This window comes from Sceloporus occidentalis, unplaced genomic scaffold, assembly GCF_023333645.1.
Source record: "Sceloporus occidentalis isolate IW3139 unplaced genomic scaffold, rSceOcc1.0.p SCAF_2, whole genome shotgun sequence".
In the NCBI taxonomy this organism is placed as follows: domain Eukaryota; kingdom Metazoa; phylum Chordata; class Lepidosauria; order Squamata; family Phrynosomatidae; genus Sceloporus; species Sceloporus occidentalis.
In genome coordinates, this window is record NW_028316982.1 from 55,054,695 (window position 1) to 55,073,532 (window position 18,838).

Genomic DNA, 18,838 nt, shown 5'->3' on the forward strand with positions numbered 1-18,838 from the left:
TATATACCGCTTCATACTGCACTAAGCAGTTTCTAAGCAGTTTGCAACAGTAAGCTAATTGCCCCCAACAAGCTGGGTACTCATTTTAGCAACCTAACTGGGATTGAACTCATAACCTTGTGGTTTGTGCTAACAGGTGAATTTAGGCTGTGAAGATTATTGTGCTGATTATATGCACATTTATTGTTTTATGCTACAATTAATTCATATTGGACTTTGATTTTGGATAATAGTGAGATTTATAATTGATTTTAAAAATATTTCTCAAAATGCAAAAGAAGTACCTTTTGGCTCATGTTTCATTTATCTTTGCAGGTGTTTGCACAGTTTATCAAGATCTGTACAACAACTCCGAACAAGTTTTCAAGACCATGCTGTATGGAAACCATTAATGAAGGTAAACCAGTTTATATGTAATACACTTGAAGATTAATTATTCTGGTATAAATTCCAGCACATCTAGTTTGTTTCCCCATCAAAATACTACATATTTAAAGTTACATGGTGGGCTCATAATATCTGGGGTTGGTTCCAGAGCCCCCTGTGGATATCAAAATGTGTGGATGGTCAAGTCCCATTATATACAGTGGATTGTAAAATACTGTCCCTTATATAAAATGGCCAAATCCAGGTTTGCCTTTTGGAATTCTTTAAAATTTTATTTTCAAGTCGTGGATGCTTGAATCCGTGGATAAAGAATCTGTGGATATGGACGGCCATCGATATTGCTGTATCTCTGATGTGCAGAGCTACCTTACAGTGAACGCTAAAGGTCACTAAGGCCCAAAACACACAGGCCAAATAAGTGGCTTCCAGCCACTTTGGGGGCATGACGTTTAGATGGCACACATCTCCAATATGGCTGGAATCTGCTCCAAGGCTGTGCTAAGGCAACAAGAGCCAGACCTTTGAGGAGTGGGTTAAATCTGCTCCTGCCAGTCCCCACTTGGGACTGTTGTGGTGGCCCGCTTTGGAAGTGGGCCATGCAGTTGCCATGGTCCCGGTGCACCCAGGGCTGGAGTGGCCAGAGGCTGCTACTTCTAGGCTGTGTGCTTAGGCCTTAAGTATACAGTGGACTTTTTTATTGACAGGCTGGTGATCTTTGAATTAGATAGTCCATGAATTGCCACACTTCATATTATTCAGCAGTGGTGCAAATATGTTGACATGTCCGTGACAAAGGGGTATCTTCTCGTTTTAGCACCTAAGAGGGAGGCATGTTTCCTGCTTCTCTTTCCCCAGTTGTGTTAAGATAATAGGGATGCCACCTGGGTGTCTGTTTCTGCAGTGACCACTCTTCCCTGTCAAATGGTGAACATATGAATTGGGAAGTTCCTGAATCTGGACAGGCAGCAAGGCAGTTTTCCTTGAGCTGCACAGTGAGAGCTGGACAGCACCAGATGCAGCCCTGCTTCCCACAACTCAAACATTTATTAGCAAGGGCACCAGGAATTCTCCATTGCCTTCCCTCCTGCACCTCTGTTGGTTGAGTGTTACGTGTCATCTTATTATGTGGGGTCTTATTTTTATTTCTGTATTATTCTAAATCCAATAGAATTCTTTTCTTTTTCTTAGGTATTACAGAATGCTCCAGATGAAATCTTAGTGGTAGCATCTTCTACTCTATGCAACCTTCTCTTAGAATTTTCTCCAAGCAAGGAGGTTGGTTGAACTTTTTTAAAGAGAGAAGTATGTTTATGATTCTTTTTGAAATATGAAATGTTTGTCATGCGAGTTAATATCCACAGGTCGATGCAAAGAATGTCATACCTTTGTCCTTCCTTCAGGATTTCATAACTGAAATAATAATACATACACACAACAGATCATGCTCCCGCTTCCAGTTTCATGACTGTAACAGCTATTTCTTCCCCACAAAATAAGCCACAAACTCACTATACTGAAATGTTGCTTCAGATGAAGGCAATCTAGATTTATCTGCCTCTTCACTACCTGTAATAATTCTAGGCAGTATTCAATAAGTGGTGAGGCACTTCATTATGTTGCAGCAACCGCAGACATATTCTGTTCAGTCCCATATAAATTAGAGACCGTGCAGTGTAGTGGTTTGAGTGTTGGTCTCTTATTAAAAACAAGGATTCAAATCCCTGCTCAGCCCACTGTGGAAACCCACTTGTGACCTTGGGCAAGTTGCACTCCTTCAGCCATAGAGGAAAACAAAGGCAAAAACTCCTTTGAACAAACCTCTGCGAAAGGTTTGTCTTAGGGTCGCTGTAAGTTGGAAACGACTACAAGGCACACAGCAGCAGGTAGTTGCAGAGGTTGCTTTATTAGCATCTGAAACTGGCATGTTTTCCAGCGATGGAGAGAAGGCATCCTTGATGTATGGGTTAGACCCTGTGGCTCGCTCTAGGTCAGGCAGGAAGTAGACAAAACTTTAGAGGCGTGTCCACAGGATAGGACTAACCCCCAAAGCAAGTTTCAGTTTCAGTTTCGTTTCTGCCTCTGCTCTGGTCAGACGCTTTCAGATCAGCTCTGCTGCTTTTCCTCCTCTATTTCTTTCAACAACAAAAACAACAACAACAACTTTATTTCTCTCCTGTTCCTTTTGCCTCTGCCTCCTATCTGTCCCCTCTCCTGTCTCTTTGGACTGCCAGGGGACCAACAACGATGTCAGGGGCTGGGGATCAGGAGGACAGCCCAGGCATGTCCTGTGATTCCCTGAACTTGGCTAGAGAGCAACCCAGTCACTCTCTCAGCCCCTATGAAGACAAAGAGCCTGCTGCTAGGACGGCCAGGGCCAGGTCGGAGGAGGGAGAACCCTCGTCTCCGAACCTACAGGGGCCCCACTGCACCCTCCAGCAAAAGGACTGGACCCAGGCCACATTGGACGACTCAGAACAGGGTGTGAGTACTACCCCCACCCAACTGGCCCCCCCGCTGCAAGCATTGCCACCGGAGCTCTCCTCCATAATTGCTTCCCTCATCTCCTTCCAAGCTGCAGCTTTATCTGGCCAACAGCCCTGTCCTGCAGCCCTTCCCCTCTCTCTGGGGATGACTGGCACCATTTCAGACCACTGGAGACAGCCTTCCCTCCCTACCTCTCAGCCAGCTCCAGCCCAGTGCATCCCTGCCTCTGCCCAGAGAGCCCCAACCAGGACAAGGTCTTCCTCTTCCTCCTCTCCAGTTGCCCGCTCTTCCCTGGATTCCATCCCTCCCTCTGAAAGGGGAAAATTCACCCCCAGGGAAACTGCCATTAAGCCTCACAAAAAGGGCGGGAAAAGTCTCCCAGGCTCCTCTGCAGCTGCTGCTAAGACAAAAACTAAGCGACCAGCGCCACCTACTGGCCAACAACACAAATCAAAAAAGCCCAAAGCCTTCATTATTCTGCCTTCTTCTGATGATGAGGATGATGCAGAGGACCTTTCAAACAAATTATCTCACAGTGAAGAGGGCTTACTCACCCTTGATGAATTATCTGTTGATGATGATGATGGAGAAGATCCCACACCCTCCTCCAGCAGACTTTTCCCCCAAGAGGACTTTCAAATCCTGTTGAAAAAAGCAATAAAAACTCTTGAGTTGCCTATAAATGCCACCATCCCTCAAACTCAAGACACAGACCTTCCCCAGGGAAAGGGCGACTCCTTCCCACAACCTGGGCCCCCTTCTATCGAGGTCCCCTTTACTTCAGATTTTATGAAGGTTATTAGGGAAGAGTGGTCTAAGCCAGCCACAGCCAGACCAAATCCTCAATCATTCAAAAAATTTTATAACCTTCCCCAATCGGTCATGTCAAAGCTCCAAGTCCCCTCGGTTGATGCTCCCGTTGCAGCTTTGACCACGTCCGCGGTCTACTGCAAAGATGGAGACGATGCCCTAAAAAACCACGAAGACAAAAGAGCCGATTCGGCCTTAAGAAAATCATTTGATGCCTCCTCCACAGCCATCAGGGCTGCATCTACTGTCTCCATTCTCTCCAGGGCCGCTTTTACTTGGGCTAGAGACCTTATCCAAGAAGTACCTAAGGCCAACATTAAATTACGCCAGGGCATCAATAAACTTCTCAAGGTGTTGGCTTTTTCTTCTGATGCTTCTCTTGACATCATGCAACTAAGTGCCAGGGCTCAAGCAGCATCTGTCCCAGTAAGGAGACAGATTTGGCTAAAAAATTGGACGGTTGATGCCAAGTCCAAACAAAACCTCACCATGGCCCCCTTCAGCGGACAAAAACTATTTGGAGACGCACTCGAACCCGTCCTCATAGAAACCAAGGACAAGAAAAAAGCCTTACCTTCACTACCCAAAAGAGATGAAAAGTGATCCTTTCGCCAGGGACAGGGTTCCTTTCGCTCATACAAAAACAATCAATCTTCCTTTCGTTCCAGAGACCCTAGGTCCAACAAAAATCAGTGGTCTGACCGAAAGCCATATGGCCGACAACAATACCACTCCCGAGGATTCGGAAGGCCTAACAACTCTTCCAACCAACAACAGGGGCCATCTATCTCCAAACAAAACCGTAATTCCCCCAGAGAATGACTGGCCGCCACACCTAGTGGGCGGCAGACTTCTACACTTCGCCCACATTTGGGAAGCCTCAACTGCAGACAAATGGGTTCTCACCACACTGAGACACGGTTATCTGATAGACTTTTACAACCTTCCTCACTTTGTTCCATCACCGATGTCTCAACGTCACAAAAAACACAAGTTGATGTTACAAGCCATAGATCACCTACTACAAATTGGAGCGATAGAACAAGTTCCATCTTCAGAAATATACAAAGGTTGCTACTCTATTTTGTTCATTGTACCAAAAAAGGACGGGTCATGGAGGGCTGTACTGGACCTAAAATGGGTCAACAAATTTGTCAGAAAACGTCGTTTCCGTATGGAAACTCTAAAGACCATCCTAGAGGCCATCAGACCTCACGACTTTCTTTGTTCTCTAGATTTAACTCAAGCCTACCTTCATGTTCCTGTTCACCCTCTCCACCGCCGATTTCTGAGATTCTCCTACCACCACAACCATTACCAATACAAGGCCCTTCCATTTGGCCTCTCATCAGCTCCTCGGGTTTTTACAAAGATCATGATATCGCTGGTGGCCCATTGGAGACTACAGGGAATCCACGTCCATCCTTATTTGGACGACATCTTAATTCGCTCACCATCACTCCAACAAGGCCGTCAGGATGTCCATCTGGTCCTATCCTCATTGACAAGACATGGTTTTCTGGTCAATCGTGGGAAGAGCCACCTAGAGCCTTGCCAACATATTCTCCACCTCGGGGCGATCATCGATACCCTACACGGCAAGGTATACCTCTCACCAGAAAGAATAAACAAACTTCGTCAGACCATCAACCTCGTGTCCCGCTCTCACTCGACAAACCTTTTACTCCTGGCGAGATTACAAGGCTTAATGATATCAACGATAGACTGCACACCCTGGGCCCGATTTCACTCAAGGCCTCTTCAGTGGTTTCTCCTTCCTCACCAAAAACACATATCCTCAAAGGTCAACAAACGACTGATACTTCCTCACAGAGTCAGACACTCCCTCCTTTGGTGGACTTCTCCCAATCTCAAAACAGGTCGGCCACTCTGGCCTCCTCAAGAACTACAACTGACGACAGATGCCAGTCTGCGGGGCTGGGGAGCCACACTCAACAACTCCTATACACAGGGAAGATGGTCCGTCCAAGAACAAAGCCACAACATAAATCTCCTAGAACTCAGAGCGGTGCGCCTGGCTCTTCTACAATTCTCATCCCTGGTCAAAGGACAACCAGTGTTGATTCGGACAGACAACATGTCAACAAAAGCCCACATAAATCGACAAGGAGTCACAAGATCAAAGTCTCTAATGAGCGAGACAGAGCTTCTTTTCAAGTGGTCACAAACAAATCTCCTCTCGATAAGATCAGAACACATCAAGGGGACGCTAAATACGAGAGCCGACTGGCTCAGCAGACAGGACATAGACCAGTCAGAGTGGCAGCTACATCCCCAAGTCTTTCACATGGTGACACACAAGCTCGGAACGCCCCTGGTAGATCTCTTCGCATCGCCCATAAACAATCAACTGCCACGCTTCTTCTCTCGGTTCCTAACTCAAGGAGCGGAACAAATGGACGCTCTACATGCCCCATGGCCAGACGGGATTCTATATGCCTTCCCTCCAACGTCCATGATAAACAAGTGCCTAAAAAAGGCAAGAACAGAAAGAGCGACAATAATTCTAATAGCCCCATACTGGCCAAGAAGACCATGGTTCTCAGAGATCCTGACAATGGCTCAAGAGTCTCTCAAGCTCCCGCTTCGCCCAGACCTTCTATCCCAGGGTCAGTTTCACCATCCAGATCCAGCCTGGCTCAACCTTCACGCTTGGAGGTTGAACGCCAAAATGTGATAAAACAAGGGCTCACGTCTAGAGTGATAGACACCATCATCAATGCTAGACGACCTTCCACCATACGAATATACGAATATTCTTTCAGATCATTTGCCCGTTGGTGTAAGCTAAACAAACTTAACCCACTCAAGGCATCTGTGAGCTCTCTACTTTCTTACCTCCAAGAAGGACTTGATAAAGGTCTTAAGCCCAACACTCTCAAAAGACAGGTCTCTGCCATCACGTCTGCTTTTCCTCAAAAACACGCTAACAAACTGTCCAACAACTACTATGTCAGAAGGTTTCTTCGAGCAGCCACTCTCATCCGACCTCCCACGGTACACAGATACCCTAACTGGGACCTACACAAGGTACTTTCGGCTCTTACCAAAGCTCCGTTTGAACCACTAAAAGACATAGACTTAAAATTCCTTACCTGGAAGGTTCTATTCCTCACAGCCATCACCTCGGCCAAGAGAGTCTCAGAACTTGGCGCCCTGTCCATACGCAAAGAGCTCTGCGTGTTCAGAGAAGACTCTGTGTTGCTAAGACTAGATCCAACGTTTATAACCAAGATAAACTCTACATTCCACAGGTCCCAAGATATCATCCTACCTTCTTTTTGCCCTCAACCCAAAAAAGACTTGGAAAAGACCTGGCATACACTGGATGTTCGGAGGGCTCTCCGCACTTATATTAATAGAACTAAAAGGTTCCGTTTGACTGACAGCCTTTTTATCTCGTTCCACAAAAATTCCATGGGAAAAAAGGTGTCCGTTTCTACACTTTCTCGATGGATCAGGTCCTGCATATCCATGTGTTACACAGATTCTACAAAGCCTCTTCCTGGAACTGTTTTCGCTCATTCTACACGTAGTGCTTCAACCTCGGCGGCACTCTCCACTAATGCCTCTCTAGAAGAGATCTGCAGGGCAGCTACATGGTCCTCGGCATCTACCTTTGTCCGACATTACCGCCTGGACTCCTTCCAGTCATCTGAGGCGGCTTTTGGAAGAAGGGTACTACAGGCTGTAGTACCTCATTAACTCAATCTCCTTCTACCCACCCTTATTTTGGGGGAGCTATGCCATATCCCATACATCAAGGATGCCTTCTCTCCATCGCTGGAAAAATAAACATTGGCTTACCTGGTGAGATGTTTGTTTTAAGCGATGGAGACGAAGGCATCCTCCCCTCCCTCTGATTGGTCTTGATCTCCTGGCACCCAGTTTTTGAGGTCAACCATTAGTGTTTTTTCTCGTCACATTGGACGTTTACAGTTTTTTGGTTACTGGGTCTTTTTCAGATGCCCTAAAATTTGGTTCTTAGTTGTTTGAGAGTTCTTAGAAACTTTCCTTCTCTAGGCTGTTACATTAACTGAAACTTGCTTTGGGGGTTAGTCCTATCCTGTGGACACGCCTCTAAAGTTTTGTCTACTTCCTGCCTGACCTAGAGCGAGCCACAGGGTCTAACCCATACATCAAGGATGCCTTCGTCTCCATCGCTTAAAACAAACATCTCACCAGGTAAGCCAATGTTTATTTCAGTGTTCAAGAATGTGCTGTTGTGTTTGAAATGGATGAGAAATCAACAAGAGTAACTTACTGAAACCATAGAGTTATGGAATCCAGTTGGACATAAAAAAATTCCAAATACAATTCATCTGAAACAATCAGCCTCTGCAGTTTATGAAGGATATAGGATGTATTGTCAGGGAAGCAAAGGATATGGAAACCAAGGTTTACTTGTTATTAGACATCTGCTATATTTCAACCACTAGGCAAATGCAGTGCCGAAGCCTTCTTTTTAATAAGAAAAGGATCTCTGCATATATAATTAGAATGTTTTACTAGCTAAACTTATACTGAGAAATTGTTTTAGCTATTCATAAACATATAATAGAGTTTTTAAGGTATAAAATCTTACCTTTCTTAGATACGTTACACGTAGCAAGCTTAAACAAGCTATCCATACGTAAGTATTGGTTTAATGGTGTACACATCTAAGTAGTTAACTGAATTCTGTGTATGTGTGTGTGCTCACACTGGTCAGTTTTTAACTCAGATTTCTAAATTGATAACATTTTTGACCATTTAGCCTATTTTAGAATCAGGAGCCATAGAACTTCTCTGCAGTTTAACCCAGAGTGACAATCTTGCCTTGCGAGTGAATGGCGTTTGGGCCTTAATGGTAAGAACTAATGTTAAGCAATTCATACTGTGTTGCATGTTAATTACCTCCTTTCCCCAAAATGCCATTGTGATAAAATTGAAAATGAGAGGGATTGCAAGGTAAAATTTAAGACTGAAAATTTGTGAGTTCAACATTGTTTTTAGGGATGTGAAAGAAAGCCTTTTTTACTGCTAAGAAATGCTCCTTTTATACTCCAGTTATTTGGATGTTTATATATAGTCACTCTTCCTCATTTGTGGAGGTTAGGGGTGCAGGACCCAGTGAAAGTAGAAAAAACTTTGCCTCTAAGAGGCAAAACAGATGGTGAGTAAAGGGCGGCTTAACTGCCTCTTTGAGTACCGTATTGGGGCCACAGCAACCGGATGTCATGCCCCCAATCTGGCATTTTCCAGCCTCAAAAGAAGCAGTAAAATGCCTCTCCATTTTGGGGCAGAAAAAAGCCGGCTTTGCTGCCATGGCTATTCTGTGTATGTTCAGCACAGTGTGTGCAAAAGCTGCACTGCAGAAAAGTTGTGATGCCACCTGCCGTCTGGTCAGGTGGGTGGTGTGACGCTGCTTTGGGGGCGGTCACCAGCTCGACACTGGCCCTTTTGGTCAGTCTGTACAGCCTCCAAGCTTTCAAAAAGCATGTTATAGGCTCTTGTCAACAGTGACAGCATATCACTCCATTTTTTACTTGGCCACAAGCATGCCTTAGCTAGGTTTTAAATATTTTTCCAGCCTATCATTCTCCTTATGCTGCTCCTGTTCTTCCCCATCCACCCCCTCTCAATTTCCTCTCCTTCCACAAGAGCGAGCTAGATTTTGAACCCTTTCCCAGCCTATCAGTCTCCTCATCCTACTCCTCTTCTTCACAATCCACTTCCTCTCAATCTCTGAGCCTTCCAAAAGAGCCAGTCAGAATATTGATGGGCTGAACAGGAATAGGGTGAGGAGACTGATGGGCTGGAAAGGAGTTTAAAACCTGACGCTCTGTTGGAAAGGTATGAGATTGAGAAGAGGTGCATTGGGAAGAACAGGAGTGGGGCAAGAAGATCGATGGGTTGGGAAATGGTTCAAACACTGGCCTAGACTCTTTCAGAAGGATGAGAAATTGAGAGGAGGGGGAGAAGTCAAGCTAAGTAAACAGCAGCTACAAACCTGCAAATAGTCATAACTGGGAATGTGGAGGGCTGACTGTAGTGTAAGTAGTGTAGCGCTACCTTGGGCCTTGGCTTGTGAGATGGGGAAGCTGTGATATAAATAAAGTTCTTTGTGGTCTCTGCGAATCATATAAATGGGTTTTACTGCACCTGCGCAGTGCTCTTTGGAAACTTCTAGAATCACCGGGCAAAGTTAACTTTGCAACATATAGCAACTTTTTGGCGGTTGTGGTACTGGTGATTACTGCTTGGGTAATGGCACTATGTCAGTTTTTGAAGAGTATTGGGGTGACTGCAAATATGAGATCAATTTATTGTATCTCTTTAGAACATGGCATTTCAAGCAGAACAGAAGATCAAAGCAGACATTTTACGAGGTTTAAGTACAGAACAGTTGTTCCAGTTACTCTCAGATTCTGATGTAAATGTGTTGATGAAGACTTTGGGACTACTTAGAAACCTTTTATCAACTCGTCCTGTAAGTAAAATAATAAATCAGTTCTGACATTTATAACTTATTTTTAGACTTAAAATTTTTCTGTGGCCAAATGATAAATCTTCTCTTCTGTTTTTTTGATAGGCTTTGTAAGATTTTGATGACTATTCACATTAGTTTTATTAGACAGCGTTTATAAGCTGCTACAGTTTGTGTGATTACTGGCAGTATCTGCTTTACTTCATCCCCTTCCCCACTGCCATTCTCTTCTCCTTTTGTATCATGTCTTTTTAGATTGTAAGCCTGAGGTGAGGGAACTGTCTAACTAACAATTTGTAAGCTGCTCTGAGAGCATTCCTAAAGAGTAGAATATAAATGCAATAAATAAATAAACACAAAGGTTCTGATGCTGGAGGAATGTCATAGCACTCATCATCAGTGGCTTGAGATACTGTTTGTATAAAGAGCTGTATAAATGAGAAGCAAGACCAGTGAACATAATGCCTTTACAGTACTATCAATATCCAGAATGCTGTTATCATCAGTTGAGACCCACAAATGTCTGCCAAGCCTCTTGATTGTGGTTGTTCAGTAATCCAGGATCCAGATATTCTAGCTCTTCAGCCACTGGGAGGCAGCATTCCTTTCCCTTGTCATTTCTAGCTGACTTTATCAGATTTTTGAATGGACTGGAGGAGGAGGATTGTTATATTTCGCTTGTCTCTTATCCCCCCCCCCCCAAAAATGGGACTCTAAAGCAGCTTCCAGTCTAAAAGCACAATACAATTAATAACTTGCAAAAGTGACAATTAAAATGGAATTAAACTATTACAGTATTGAAACAGTTCATTTGTTTAAAAATAAAATACCATAAAAAAAAGATAAAAGCATTTAATAAGTTGAAGATTGAAGGGAGGTGGCCTCTTTTGGAATGAAAATGTAGTGGCAGATTATCTGCACTTTTCTCATTTTGAACATTTGTTTTAAAAGTTAGGTTTTGTGACCATTCTGTGGATAAACACAGATATCTGTAGATCAGTTTCTTCTGCTCTACTTGGGTTTTATAGCATTTCTGATGCTTTGGACTATAAGTTTTAAAAATTTGTTTGCTAATGGTATGCTTACTGTTTCTGGCAGCATATAGATCAGATAATAAGTACTCATGGGAAACAAATAATGCAAGCAGTAACACTCATCCTGGAAGGAGAGCATAATGTAGAAGTCAAAGAACAGGTATTGTGTGATGTTATATTGTACATATGTAACAGTATGAACAGAAAGAGGACGTTTTGAAGAAAAATAAAAATCTTCTTTCAAACAGATATGTATTTTTACTCTAGAAAGGGTAGGAATCATGTGACCTTCCAGATGTGCTAGACGGCAACTCCCAACATTGACTGTGTTGTCTAGTGGTATAAGGAGTTGTAATTCAGTATAGAATTCCTATGCTCTAGATTAGAATTTATCTTCTGGAAAATGCAACACTTATAGCAGTACTTTACAAAAAAAAGTAAAACAAAAATCCATAGGACAAAAATCCTGCCCAGATGCTTGAGATTGATGGTTATGTCTGCCTATTGCCCTCATGCTGTCATGAAAAATTTAAGGGATCAGTGGGGATATGTAAGCCTTCAACTGAATGGTTTGAATCACTGAAAAAGCATGCTGCTTGTTTCCCTTTAGCTTAGTAAAAGTCCTTGACATGGTTTCCAGGTAGATTGCCAGGTAGATAGATAGGTGTGTGGGAGTTGTGGGCGGTGTTCCTTCTCTAGCCTAGCTCAATTCCAGAATCATCCAGGTGTTGTTGGTTGGGAGATGAATGTGGGAAGTGTACATTCATCCTCTCAGATTTAAGGCAATCCTTTAAAATGGCTACATGGCCAAAGGGACAGATTTAAAGACAGTCTTTTCTTTCTACACAGTGTATTGTTATCTCATCTTTTCTCCCTAGACTTTATGTATACTTACCAACATAGCAGATGGAACAACAGCAAAAGAACTAATTATGACAAATGATGACATCTTGCAAAAAATAAAGTATTACATGGTATGTCATTTATTTTATAGGGTTTGTGGTTCTGTAATACAGTGGCAGAGCTCATGCATTGCATTGCATGCAGAAGGTTGAATGTTGACTAGTGTTGACTAGCTGGAGAAGACAATTCTATGTAGCTTCATCTGCTCACTTAAAAGAAGGATTTTCTTCTATGGGTAGAAAGCTAAAACAGTTCAGAGAGGAATAGTGCTTTTCTTTATAGATCTCATATAATTTTCCAACCATTCTACCTGTCTTTCCTTCTATTGTGGGAAAGGGAGACTCCCCTTTATCCAGGGGCTATTATCTGTCATTGTTTAAGGGAAGTTACAGTAGTAAAGAAAGAAATATTTTAAAATGTAATGTGTCTAAATGGCTTTCTATTCACTTATAGAGTCATTCGAATGCTAAACTTCAGCTGGCTGCCATGTTTTGTGTATCTAACCTTATATGGAATGAAGAAGAAGGTAAGAAGATAAAATACCTAGGTGCAATGTCTATTAAAGTGCTCTTCTAGAGGAAACTTCCTGTGAGGTTCTTAATTTGAAAAGGTGACAGAATCTTCTCATGAATCCTGTGTAAAATGAAATTAACCCAACATGTGGAATGCATTCTTTGTATGTGGTGACGGAGATATCCTTGAATTGGTTATCTTCTGTTGTTATCTAGAGAATGCGAAGAAATGCATCATATAGTGTTAGGGGCATATAGTTAGTGGTACAAATTAAACTTATTTTGAAAGGGAATTCCGGTGGGGGGGAGCAATCACCATAGAAAAGGCCTTTATTCTAGTACAGTGGCCCACCATATTGGCGAGCTAGCAATCTGCAGATTCGAGTGCCCGTGGATCACTGAGCTCTGTATTATTCATTGGTGGCACATGTGCATGGATACTAGTAGATCCTTGGTTTTTCACATCATACAAGTGTGTTTATATGTGTAACCAACTGGAGTTCTCATTGCAAAAATTCTTTGTGTAACATTTTGTTACATGTCTTGCATTTCTTTAATCACTCTCCTCAAATCACATAGAACATGTCACTAATAATATACAGTTTTCTTTTATTAGGCTCCCAAGATCGTCAAGATAAACTCAGAGATATTGGAATAGTAGATATTCTACACAAATTAAGTCAGTCATCAGATCCAAATCTTTGTGATAAGTAAGTATAAAAGGACTATAAAGCCAAATTGGAATGATCTTGAGCTATTTTAAAATATGTGCATTCAACACAGTGCTTTAAGATTGATGACACTGGCCTAAATCTAATTGATAGTGTGAATTAAAGAAGATCCATTGAACCCCTAGTAATCATTTCTATTGATTCAGTGGATCTATTTTGATAGAGACTAACAACTGGATTTAGGCCGTAGGATTTGTATACTTGATTTTATCATGAAGACCTGGTAGTGAATTCTGTTCCCTGTGGGTGCTTATATTATTACCATTTTTATTTTTAAGTTAATTTTAATCTTGAAATTTTCCTTAGTCTTTTGTGGCTGGTTTAATCAATCTATTTTAAATGTTCTTGATTAAATATTTCACAATATATGTAAAGATGCCTTAAGTATCATACACTGCAACTAAAGTATGGCATATAAGGTCCAAGGTTCTTGTGGCTTCATATTTCATATGAGACAAATGTGTACTGTGTAGTCTAGCAGTGCTTCTGATTTCACCCAACACCAGCTTCCCCCACCTCAAATTGACCTTTTCTGTCTATCTATCAGTAGCTCTTTATGGGAAAACATCAGTCCTGCTAGACAGGGACTTGGATGTGCTTTGGTTAAATTTGTGTAAATTTACAGCGCTTTACAAATAAAGGTTAATAATAATAATAGGGTTTTTTTCTTTCTTTGGGGCTAAGACATAGACATACTAGCATTTACAAAAGCCCCTGTCTGATACAGCTTGTTGCTTCTGCCAACAGAAAGTTGACAGTGCAAATTAATACATTGATTGTTCCCAATTTTCCCATGATCATACTGAACTGAAATATTGCTTTTAACATACTGCTGTATCTAAATCGGAATTTCATTCTAGAGTTGTCTGTAGATGGGTTTTTAATACTTTTTTTATTATAAACAGCCACAAATAAATACACATTTTTGTATACCTAAAAACATAAAGGATAACACCCTAACTAATATGCGAACACCATATCCAATAGTACCTATTGGATCACCAGCATTCAAAGCACTGGTGATGACCTTTAAAGCCCTATATGGCTCAGGTCCAGGCTATTTGACAGACCATATCTCCCTATATGAGCCAGCCCGGCCTCTGAGATCCTCAGGGGAGGCTCTTCTCTCTGTCCCTCCACCATCACAAGCATGATTGGTGAGGATGCGAGAGAGGGCCATTTCCATGGCTGCCCCTAGACTCTGGAATTCCCTGCCCAGGGAGACCAGAAGAGTCCCTTCCTTCATGGCCTTCCACCAAGAGATGAAAATCTTCCTTTTCAGAAGGCATTCAAAACAAAAAGCTTTTATTGAATGGCCTGGGGTGTTAAATTGTTTTTAATGTATTTTACACTTTTTTATCTTGTTAAAGTTTTCGATATTTTAGCTTACAATCTGTTTTAATTATTGTACTAATTTAATTCAGTCTTAATGTACTATTTTTAATTGTATTGTTTTTAGTGTTGTAAGCTGCTCTGAGTCCCAGTCCTGGGAGAAGGGCGGGATGATAATGATGATGATAATACTTAAAATAAACATCAAACACACACAGACAGATTTTTGACAAAAGACACAGACAAGGAATCAGTGCCTTCCATTGTGTCTGACAATGGTTCATTAACATTTCTTACCTAACTTGTCTGTGGTAATTAAAAAGTTTAATCAAGTATGTAATATACTTTCTTGTAAAAATCCCATTGTAATAATAAATGTTAAGTCCATAAATACAAATAAAACTCTTTACTATTAGCTCCTCTACAGATAAACACACCTTTTTTAAAACAAAACAAAACCTTAAGACCATAGCAGATCCTCTCCTTTTTTCATATATACAGGTAACCTTTTCCATTCTTTCTTGTTTTCCCATGTATTAACATAATCATCCATTTCTACAAATTCATACAGTTTAACAGCCAATCTTCTGGAGAAGAGATTGCTGTCCTTTCCATCTCTAGGTATACAGTATGACATTCTGGCAGTATTGTCATAAGTGAATAGTTCTTTCATTATTCTTCTCCAGCTGTTTGTCTAAGAGTCCTAATAAAAATAGTTCAGGTTCCATTTGGAGTTTAATTTTCAAACTGTCATGAATTTGAGTCCAGAGCTTTCTAGCTTTATCACAAGTCCACTGCATGTGGGCAAAAAGGTTCCATCTTCCTTCTGACATTTCCACCACAAATGTGAAGAACCTTTATACATCTTAGAAATCTTTCTTGGGGTTAATGATACCAATGGTACATACTTTTTATGAAAGTTTTCTTTATGGTCATACTGAAAGTAAATTTTAATCCCCTTTCCCCCAATTTTCTTTCATTGGTGTAAATGTATATTATGACCTAAATTTTGTGCCCATTTAATCATACATTCTTTTACTTGTTCCTACTTCATTTCTGTTTTCAATAAGATTTTACACATTTTTGATATCAACTCGGAAGGTTGGCAGTTGGAGGCCCAAGTGCCACATGGTGGGGTGAGTTTCTGTCACTAATCCCACCTTTTGCCAACCTAGCAATTCAAAAGCATATAAAAAGTGCAAGTAGATAAATAGATCCTGCTTTGATGGGAAAGTAACACCGTTCAGTGCAATTATCCGAGCCAATGACCCGCAAATTCATCTTCGGACAATGCTGGCTCTCAGCTTAGTAATGGAGATAAGCATCACCCCCTACAGTCGGTTACAACTCCCTTTCCATTTTCAGTAGGATTTTACACATTTTTGATATCAATTTAACATCATTTGTACACAAATCCAGCCTATGATTCTTCAAAACTATATACCTTCATATCATTTTAAATCTTTCTTCTACTTTTCTATAAAAAAATCCCAATGGATTTTAATAATTTGTAACCCCAATTATTCTACTGTTTTTTTTTTTTAATTGACTTTTATCATGTCTTAAATGATGACTGTATTCCAACAATTTAGCATGATATTTACATTTTCTAGAAAACTGCAGTTTATGTCCTTGTTTGAAGTAGCATTGGACAGGAATGTGACAGAATATGTTTGGTTTTTCAGTTATGCTTGGCTTTTATTTCAAAAATAAGACTCATAAAGAAACTGTCAAATGATTTGGTTTTTCAGATAGTCTGTTAGGGAAGTTGAAGACAAATGTTACCAGTGAAAGAGCTTGCATACAAAGCTTGCCCAGCTTCACTCTGCTGTCTGTATACCATCGCTGGCTTGCATATTTTCAGTGGTTGACTTCTTCTTTTTCTTTACAGGGCAAAGACAGCACTCCAGCAGTATCTTGCATGATCAAAGACAAGTTGGACTTTTCGTACAACTCTCAAAGCTATATAATAAGGAATAACAGGAAATAGCCACACCTAATTCCTTATCTTTTGCACAAGGCACCTTGGGCTGCGTTTCTCTCAGGTGCAGGGAGCTGCTTGGCAGGAGCAGTTTAAGTGATCAGGTCTCCAATGCACTTGAGGACTTTATTGAGGTAGTTTCTTTGCTCAGAGGACTGTTCTGGGATTTTTCCCCCTCAGCTACCTGAACTTTACTAGAACAATCAGTGATCTTTATCCTTTGGGCCTACAATTTTCTGCTTCTACCACGGCCAGTGTAAGGCTGTGTCTGGGTGGGTGTGATACCTCAGAGCTTTTGTTTTCTTTGTTTTTTCTACAGATTTTCAAGGATAAACCATTATTTGCTGTATGAAAACTTTAAAGAATTATATACAATTTGAATTGAAATGTTATTTAAAAACAGTTTTGTCCCTTGGAGTTTATTTTGATCAGATGAATGTTTTTAAGTAAAAATATGCATTTGTTAAACCTCAGCTTAATGTACCTGTACTTCCTCTTTTGAAACTAAATGATACCTAAATGACTGGTAGCACATGTAATGGGACTAAAGCTGGCCTTCTACTGCCATGTGTTACTAGTGCCAGCTCCCTGGACTTGGGACAAGGAAGCTGAAAGAACCCAAGATGGAGTGGAGCCTTCTTAAATTGACTTTCATATGATACAAAGGTTGAACTTCTGGAAATCATACCTGCTGGGCTTACCCAGCAAGAGAAATATAGTTCCAGTGCCACTGCTGCCTCTGAGAAATTGCATGTCGTAGAACTCTGCATTGTTCTTATGACTTGAATCTTTGATGATGGATTGTTTGAAGTTTTTTTGATAATGGCCACTGCTGTTGGGAACCACATATGAGTAAATGTGAGAAGAGAGCCCCATCTGTGGTTTGGGTACAAATGAAACTCCAGATTCTGTTTCAAAAAAACCAAAAGATTAAACAAGAAGTGCATGATAGTGGGATTAAACAGTTCCCTGGAGAAGAAGAGAGCGAAGATTAATATGAGGTTTTAATTTGGCAAAATATTTTGCTTCCCACCTCATGCCTTGTAATTAACCAGTTAGGTTGTCTGTGGATTGAGCCTATAGATGTTTGCATCAAGAGATGAGTGCCTGTCAGAGGTTGACTGTCTCATTTCACTCACCAGCTTTAGTCATCCCAAACTTTTATTTATAATGAATGAATATTCACATGCCTAGGCACATTGCATTGATTATGACAAAAGTTAGAGCCTTTGGCTGGAACTGTTCATGAGCTGGAGGGAGACTGCAAAATAAAACCAGAGATTTTATATAAAGTTTTAATGTATTGTTTTACTCTGAAAGGCAAATAACAGTGATTCAGGGATATTAGTAAGTGATGCCATTTCTCAGTGTCATTGCTACAAGCTTGTTGGGGTTGGGCTTCCGCAGGTCTGCGCAGTGTGCCCACCTGCTAACTAAGTACCTCAGAAATAAAGCCTTAGTCAAGTTGTTAAAATGACTGTAGCCTTAATAATACTGAGAAAAATCACTCCCTGGCCAGATTTGTGTAAATCTACTCCCAGGAGAAGGAGTGGGTAGAGGGGAAGACTTTCTTGGCCTGGTTGCTGTTTTTGCACTCTGGATTGTTTCAACACATGCACTTCCAATGTTGTCATGTCTCCATCACCCATTTGCATATCCATCTTTAAAATACAGATATGCCTAAAACTGTGTCAAATACAGCTGAGATGTGCAAATTTTCACCTTCACACTTAAATGGTTGCTTTTCAGGAGAGTGGCCCTATATGTAAAAGAAGGATATAAACTATGCTAAGACAATCTGGGTAATGTTGGGGGAAAGGTTGGTGAAATATTAGGATGGTAGGTGATAATGAAGTGGCATTTTGCACTCAGTGAAGCATTGTGAATACTTTTTTGATGTTGCTATAAATATGTACAAATAGAAAAACACTGTAAATAAAAAAACTTTTATTGGAGAACATATTTGAAATGACTTGGGCCCACTGATATTTTATTTCATTTTTTTTCTTTGTGATTAAACCATAATAGATAGGGATGGACATACATTTATATCTGGACAGCTAGCTATACCCTGTTAGTCCCAGATAGCAGCTTACTCTAAAGAGAAATAGCTATATCTCATGTGATTTTTTTTTTCAAACATCATGACAATTGCAATTGGTTAACTTGGACTT

The 18,838-nt window shown here is 41.0% G+C and overlaps 1 protein-coding gene across 6 annotated transcripts in view; it reads left to right on the forward strand.

The window, feature by feature from the left end:
- ARMC8 (armadillo repeat containing 8) overlaps positions 1-18,838 on the forward strand; it is an 88,671-nt gene extending 69,833 nt beyond the window's left edge. For all 6 annotated transcript variants that reach the window (XM_089509457.1, XM_089509455.1, XM_089509456.1 and 3 more), the window contains 9 exons: positions 316-397; positions 1,576-1,662; positions 8,459-8,551; positions 10,025-10,174; positions 11,270-11,365; positions 12,084-12,179; positions 12,562-12,634; positions 13,237-13,330; positions 16,575-18,838. In XM_089509457.1, coding sequence (XP_089365583.1) covers positions 316-397; positions 1,576-1,662; positions 8,459-8,551; positions 10,025-10,174; positions 11,270-11,365; positions 12,084-12,179; positions 12,562-12,634; positions 13,237-13,330; positions 16,575-16,608 — 805 coding nt within the window. In that variant the 3' untranslated portion in view covers positions 16,609-18,838. The remainder of the gene's footprint in view (positions 1-315; positions 398-1,575; positions 1,663-8,458; positions 8,552-10,024; positions 10,175-11,269; positions 11,366-12,083; positions 12,180-12,561; positions 12,635-13,236; positions 13,331-16,574) is intronic.